At 38.3% G+C, this 7767-nt stretch overlaps 1 protein-coding gene across 1 annotated transcript; it reads right to left on the bottom strand.

Annotated features, from left to right (window-relative positions):
* Positions 1-220: 220 nt before the first annotated feature.
* LAPTM4A (lysosomal protein transmembrane 4 alpha) lies at positions 221-7226 on the bottom strand. Its single transcript, XM_009878377.1, has 6 exons — positions 7082-7226; positions 4751-4827; positions 4533-4655; positions 3245-3340; positions 1507-1605; positions 221-1015 (listed from the first exon to the last, which is right to left on the bottom strand). The coding sequence occupies exons 1-6, from the start codon at positions 7185-7187 to the stop codon at positions 941-943; spliced, it is 576 nt and encodes a 191-aa protein (XP_009876679.1). The 5' UTR covers positions 7188-7226; the 3' UTR covers positions 221-940.
* Between the last annotated feature and the right edge of the window lie 541 nt (positions 7227-7767).

Below are 7767 nucleotides of genomic sequence, written 5' to 3' on the forward strand. Positions count from 1 at the left end.
TTGAACTGCAAAAATATAACCTCATACCTCATGGGGAATCCATGTCCTCCAGTCGCAGGAGGACTTTTGCTGAAGAACACAGATCAGCAACTAAACGACCTGTAGGAATTCAGTGTCCACTAGCCCATAGGTATGAGAGACTATCTGCAGTACACTGAAGCACTTAAAAAAACCCCAACAACCAAGAACAAAACAACAAACAGATCAACCAAGGCTACCAGTAAACATTTCATAAAAGATTTATTTAAGTATCATTTATCACAAAGAGGAAAATACATAGAAGATTAGAAGCATGCAACCATCTTACGCGTTTCAACTTGTTTTTCCTGCATTCACAGCACATTGTAATAAAAATCCTGTGCTACCCTCACTTCTTTCTGAAAAATACTGTTTCAAGACATAGGATAATCAAAAAAACCCAAAACAACCCACAATAAAGGTAAGATAACGTATGAGAAAAGTGCAAAGTAAAAAAAGTCACGTATATACCACATTCAAATTCCTCTCCCTTCCAAAAACTGGATAAAGGCAAACTGTCATTTTACTGCACGATCAGATTGTCTTTATGAACTACTTTACAAAAAAATTAATATAAATTAAGGGCACGATCCTGCAGACACTTATAACTGTAGCTAACTTCAATCATTGTTTGGCTCAGTTGGTATTACTAAAAGCCACAAGTTAGTAACATGCATAAGTTCTTGCAGTATAAGGCCCTAAGGCAATAAAATGTTTAAGAGCATTAAGGAGAACAAAAATTAAAGCAAATAGAATCACTCCCAGATGTGTCTTGCTTAGTAAGTTTCTATCAAACGTATTTTAAACAGAACAGTTTGCTCCTAAAGCCCTGAATATTTCTATTACTTAAGCAGTTTTGCAAGATTAAAAGACAAAACCCCCCAGGAAGCTGGTACAGATGTTAATTAACATCAAAATTGCTTCAAGCAGGTACGTAGGGAGGTGGAGGCTCCTTCTCCGGCATCTTCACTGCCATTTCGTAGGTTGGCAGCACATACTAGAGAGAAGACATTTTGAAGATATTAATGCAGAAGGTTTAGGAAAAGAAATCCAACAAGACAGAATTAAAAACATCATCAGCAACAATCCTCCGTTGTAGACAATGCTGCTCTTTCTAGTAAGCTAGTGAGGAGCAAAAGGAGGTGCAACTGCTCTGCTGAATCTAACCCTCAGCCCTTCATCCCTCCCCACTGGCTCTTGGGTTTTGCAAAGCAACAAAGGTGGTTTTTGACCAGTGCAATCAGAAAGCTGCATTCTACTACAGGAAAAACATTCAAAGACTTTTCTTTATAAAATCTCCCATTTTAGGCACTATAAGACTGTAACTAAGAAATAACCCACTGTAACCTGAGCTGCCTTTAACTTTTTGAATCTTTCCAGTCTTTCATTAGAGAGCTGGACACGGCTTGTAAACATATACAGATATAGCAGTTTTCTGCTTCAGAATTAAGTGATGGTGGTTCCTTTCATCTCAAAAAGAGTTTTTACCTGTGGAGGAGCTTCAAAAGCAGGGTACACAGCTATCTCTGGCAAATTTCTGTTGCTGATGTATTTATAGCAGTTCCATACACAGTTAATTAGATAAGCCTGAAAGAAGAGAGATTTATCTTTTTAAAGACTTCATATGCATTAGCTGATTCAGAAATTAGATCCCGAGTTACATTCATATGACAAAAAAAAGAGCACAAATCAACTTAGTCGATACATATGGCCTCACGTTGAGCCAGGGAAGGTTTAGATTGGATAGTAAAGATTTCTTCACCACAAAGGTTGTCAAGGATTGGAACAGGCCACCCAGGGAAGTGGTTGAGTCACCATCCCTGGAGGTGTTCAAAAGACATGTGCATGTGGTGCTCAGGGACATGGTTTAGTGGTAGAGCTGGCATTGCTGGGTTAACACTTAGACTCGATGACCTTAAAGGTCTCTCCCAACCTAAACAAGTCTATGATTCTGTATCTGAGACTTGGTTGCCATTTTACAGATTTAGCCTCATTTTAGCTCTGCTATCAGTGACTCCGAGAGGATGAACTACACAGGTTTTATCAAAAGAATTCACAGATCCATTCAGCTAATCTCTCCATCTGCCTCAGCAGTGCTAATCAAATTAATCCCCAAGAGGCTTACGCTTCTGTGAATCTCAGTCCAAACCTGCCAGGAGGAGGAGGACAGGCCAAAAGCACAATCCCACTCATCCCTGAGCGAGCAGCGCTATTTATCCAACTACCAGAGTGAAGTAGAAGGCACAAGCACACAACTAGGGGGGCAAGGAAAAGATGGTAGAGCAAAGTAGCCTGGGCTTTAAGGCAACATTAAGTGCTGTAGAAAGACATAGTATCACTATTATCACAGTACACTATGATAATAATATCATAAATTATTATTAATAATACTACAACTGATCTGTATAACATTAATCTCTGATTTTTTCATCGACAGCTTAGCATATGGTTATATGCAAGGTATCAAATTTCCCAATCAGTACAAAAATATCATCTGCTGTACTAGGCTTCCATTCCTCCCAGTCAGGCACTCCTCTTAGAGAAAGTGTAGAAAATGACTAAAATTATTTTTTGTTGCTTTTTCTTAAATTCAATCTGAATGCAATAAAGGAATATTCTCATGGCCAATGTCTATTACCAACCTATTTCTCTGAAGTGCTTTGTCTGCACAACAGTATTTGTAATTTAAACAAATGCCTCTGTGTTTAGACCTTCAAAAAGAAATTAATGGTAATATCACCCTTCAGTAGGGAGAAAGAAGCAGTTCTCAATTAACCTATGCATTCCCTTCCATCATCTTCCTTCCAAAACATGCACTCTGGTTAGTTAGGTACAGCAAGAGATTTTAAACATTTTGTTTAGAAAACTTGTGTGCAGTAACTCAATATTGTTTTGCTACAAGCTTAATTAGAAATAGTAAATTTATCTCCCCATTTGCAAAAGGATGGTATCTGAAGTCTTTGTGCATTCCTACTTCCTATACAGGAAGGACACAGCTACATAAATGTGCCTCACTGCATACAAACTAATTAGTTGAAGAGGCAAGCACATAAAATACTTAAGTCAAACCATAACGGAACATCCTAACAATTCTGCTCAAAGAAGTTCTTAACTCAGCATTAAGAGGTGAGCAGAGTTCTTCATTCAACACTGAGAAATAATTGAGATTGACACCACCTTAATACAGTAACTCATGAAACAGATCTGTGCTTAAGTTTCACCTTACCTTTAAGATGATAAATAAAGCAAAGAAGACCAGAACAATAAACAAGAGACAGCTGGAGTCCAAGGCAAGGAGATCATCTTTGTAAGGGAAATCCGGCTAGTTAGGGGAAAAAAAAAAAAAAGAGAAGGGAGATAAAGAGAGAGGAGGAGATAAGCATGAACACTGCAGTCACAAATCCAAACTTCACACCAAATGAAACAAATTTTTGCATAAACTACTCCCCCAGAAACAATAAAGAATTCTGTTTCTCATTAGTTTCTTTACCCTTCCACAAAGCACAGTATCTATCCTGCCTCTGTCCTGCAAGAACAGGTCATTACAGAACAGGGCTACCTACACACAAACTTTGTACTGTACATCCCTACTCACTTCCCCAATCTCATGCTAATACAGAGATCCCTGAAATTTCCTTCTTAAAAGCTGCAGCACAGCATTTGCACTAATGGTCCTCTAGCTGATACCTCTTTAATGACTTCGTACTCATTACCTCTCTTTAGTCCAACCTGTAATGTGCATGTGTGCACAGCAGAGAGGGAAAAGTTGCCCCCAAACTTCCAAAGAGTCAAAACAGAAGAGCTGCTGCAACTTTCAGACCCTGACCAAAATAACAAAGCCTCTCCCCAACATCAAGCCATTTTTTTCTTTCTCTGTTTTAAAAAGGATTTTTTTGAAATTCTACTTGAGCAGATTTAAACACCAGTCAGAGCTGGTGATCTCTGTTAATTAACTATCCACTGATTCTTACTGCAGTTAAAACATAGGCACTGTTAATGAAAACGTCATTAAAGTTTCTTTAGAAAGTATTGTTGTAAAATAAGAAAAAGGCATATAAAATGGAAAAAAGAACCCTCAGAATCTCAGATTCCATCCCATAATGCTCTAGGACACTACATCATATGAATTCTTACCGAAACTCTTTTTTTCCCCATTTGTCATGAAATAAAGGTCAATACTTTTTCAATTTGCAGCAGGAAACCTGGCACAGAACCACACTGCTTAAAGGGTTACCAAAACCTCGGGTTCGATTGCAAACGTAGCAAAGACAGTTTAAGCCAACAATTCCCACCACAATTTCTTTAGTCCCCTTGGCTCTCCTTTTAGGGAGCAAAGGCCCTTCTGCTGAGTTCTCATTCTCATAACCGCCCCAGCAGTCAGCCCCTACGGCTGCTGCAGTCTGAATTCCTCTGTCTTATCCACAGGAAGGTAATTATAGCTCAGTCACTTCTCCAATGAATCCAAAGTTTCATTTCAAATGTAACATACCACCCTGAGGTGAAAAAACACTTACCAACTGATCCAGGTAATCCTTGATTCTGGGCAAGTAGGTTAGAGAACTGATGGCAACCAGACAACTGATCACAAAGTCAAAGAGTTGGTAACAAAGAAATGGGATCAGCCAGCCTACACGGTGCTAAGAAGAAAAAGAAAAAAAGCAGCAGGCTGTAAGGTATTTAGTTAAAAATCAAAGTAGCCAGTTTAAAACCACAGATTAATAAATATACTTACAGCGATTGCACCATACACCATCATTGCACTGATTGTGAACATGAGGAGGGAGATAGCAAATAGGACACAGGCATTTTCTGCATTAAAAGAAAAACAGTGTCAGTCATTTCCTGAAGTTGTCCCACTGCAGCGGACAGGTACCCAAGCTTTGTCTATTCCTATGACCTGTTCTCAACTGTTTCATCTGTAGAAATCCACAGCAGAAAAATTCAGGAACTCGTATCTCAAAATGGAAGAAGATCTGTTTCAAGAAAACCAGCAGGCATTTGGAAAAATCCCTTCACCTTAATCAAAGGCCTGAATAAAGCTCAGACACACCAATTAGAAGTGACGTAGTTTGATAGTAATGCGACATAATTATGCTGGTTTACAATAGATGTCGGGGCTGAAAGTATGTCGGTGATTGACTTTACAAGTGGAAAGAATTTTAAGCGAAGCAAGCAGAGTATCAACCTCTACACTTTAAAATGGTCCAATTATATAATTTGGTCATGGTCAGTGGGAGCAGCACTGCTTTTTCAGTCAGAACAGGAAATCGCTGTGTGGAAGGTATCCCATTATTTACAAGACCAGGCAGCTGAACAGAAGCCAAACGGTAGCAGAATCCAGGACACTCACAGAAACTGAATGATAAACATTCTCTTGTGCATCAGTTACTGATGACAGAAGCACAGCTGCTTTCCCCAAATAAGAATGTACCCGTCCTCCTACAGCCAGTACAGTTTACATTTTTAAACATGGAGTTTTACATTTAAACATGGAGAAGGAAACCAGTTTCAGTCTATAGATGTGGTAAGTTAATGTTTTTAGCAATACTGAAGCCAAACTTCTGTTGCTCCCATGCTTGAAAGAGATGATCTAAGAATCGCAACTTTCTAGCCTGCAACTGATTTGAGAAGATAACACTGTAGAAGCACATACGTACCCACTTCAGCACAAGATAATATCATCTACATACACAGATGGCATCAAAAAGGAAGCCCTCCCATGTCTTAAACCCATTGTGTTGATGAGAGGGAGCCCTAAGTACTCAGCAACAACCAAGCATGGCTTTCTTCTGCAGATTTATTTCAATATCCTCATGCAGAATCAAAACTGTAATAATCCCTCATCCATGTACTCCCTAGCCAAATTAAACTGAAGTTTAATTCCAAATGTAAAACACCAACTTGAGCCAACAGGGGAAACAAGAATCTAAGTCAAAATGGCACGTGACAGCCTTTTTAGACTAAACAGGTAAGAAAGCACCTTCAGAAACATTTTTTGATCATATAAGCTTAAGGTTACCAAGTATACCAACATTTGTTACAGAGCACTAGCTTTTACAGATATTTACTGTAAATTTGCTTAGTATCTTGGCTTTATGAAGTATTTGGCCTTTGTCTCCACTCTCATTTCATTACTAAGAAACCCTGAGTCACAGTCACAGGTTGAAGTGACAGATCCTCAACTCAGGCCATGAACAATTAACACAAAGACTGTAAACCAGAACTCTCAAAACTCAGATTTGTACTAGTTTTCTTCGCTCCAGACTGGATTTGTCCCTCCTTAATTTAAGTGTAATACAGACTGAGACAAGACACATTAGAAGTGTCACATTAAACATATACCTGCACGTTTAAAAACAAGAACAAAGCATGCGCAGAGGTTTACACGTCATACCACAACTTAAAAGTTTGGTTATTACAGAAAAAAGTTTGAACCAGCTGCACTTATACAGATCATACATTTGATCTACAACAGAGTAGAAAGCAGGTTTGATTCTGCTCATGATGCTTTCTTTTCCATTTCTTCTACTTGTCAAACTTTTTACATAAATGCTGTGGTTTCACTCTAGTACTTGGCATTCCAGTTCTTCCACTTCTCTTAGAAAGATGGCATGGTTTTCCTCAGAGCAACTCATACGTAATAGCTGTAAGCTCTTTCCTTAAACCTATGAGGATCATCAAAAAAAATCCCCAAAAAGTCTTCAGAAATAATGTTCTGGTTTTTGTTTTACTGACACAGCAAAGGATAGTAAACGTTTATGGAGAAAGTGAATTAGAGATGTTCCACACATGCTTCAACACTCAAAGCATTAGAAGGCCAAGAAATCTTTAGAAAGTTTATCATTTAATATGCTTAGGAGCAACATGAAGTAAAAATAATATTCCACAGAAATATTTTTTCCCCTTCTTGTAGAACTTGATCCCAGAAGAATTAAAAAGAAATTCAGAAAACAAGACAACCTATTCAAGAGCTGTGTGCACATATGACACCCTACTGTAAGGCAAGGGTGCCATGATACCGCGTGCTTTATTTTCTCATCAGACAACAGAGTTAGACACCTACCAGCCATTCTCTCGGAAGCATAGTAATTTCCGATGAATTCAGACTGGATATCCACAGTTGGCACTATATTTGGATGAGTCACTTCTACTGTCAACAAGATGCCCATCAGCAAGTTCACCACCTGAGAAAGATCACAGTTACCTAAAGGTTACTTACACTGCAACAGCTATAATATTTTTAAGAACACACTAGTAAATCTTTTATTTCAGTTAGAAATAAACTCTTTGTTTTATCGATATTGGGGAAGAAGAAAAACACCAACAAAACAAAAAAACCCAGCAACCAAAAAAAAAAAAAAAGGGAACTTATTAAATTTCAAGGTGATTTAGTTAAACCATTACCAAAACAACCAGAAAAGCAATGGACACACTTGCTGGTTTTAACAAATCACACCTAAATAACTTTGCAAATTATCAGGATTGATAGGGTTTGTAGAGATTTAAATGACATAATTAAACTGAAGCTGTGTGATGAATGCACAGATTTGTGAACCGGAAAACTGGAAACAGTTAAAAGAGGCCAGAAAGGAAAAGGTATAACAATGGACACAACAAAGAACATCTGGAAAGAGTTCTGCGTCCTACAGCAAATAGAGAGGCAGAGTTAAGGTAATGCATAAATAAGGCAGTGCACCCTTCTCTCAAACAGTGCTGGGGGCAAGCAGCACAAGGGGATGTGTAAGCATC

This window comes from Apaloderma vittatum, unplaced genomic scaffold (assembly GCF_000703405.1).
Source record: "Apaloderma vittatum isolate BGI_N311 unplaced genomic scaffold, ASM70340v1 scaffold6961, whole genome shotgun sequence".
In the NCBI taxonomy this organism is placed as follows: Eukaryota; Metazoa; Chordata; class Aves; order Trogoniformes; family Trogonidae; genus Apaloderma; species Apaloderma vittatum.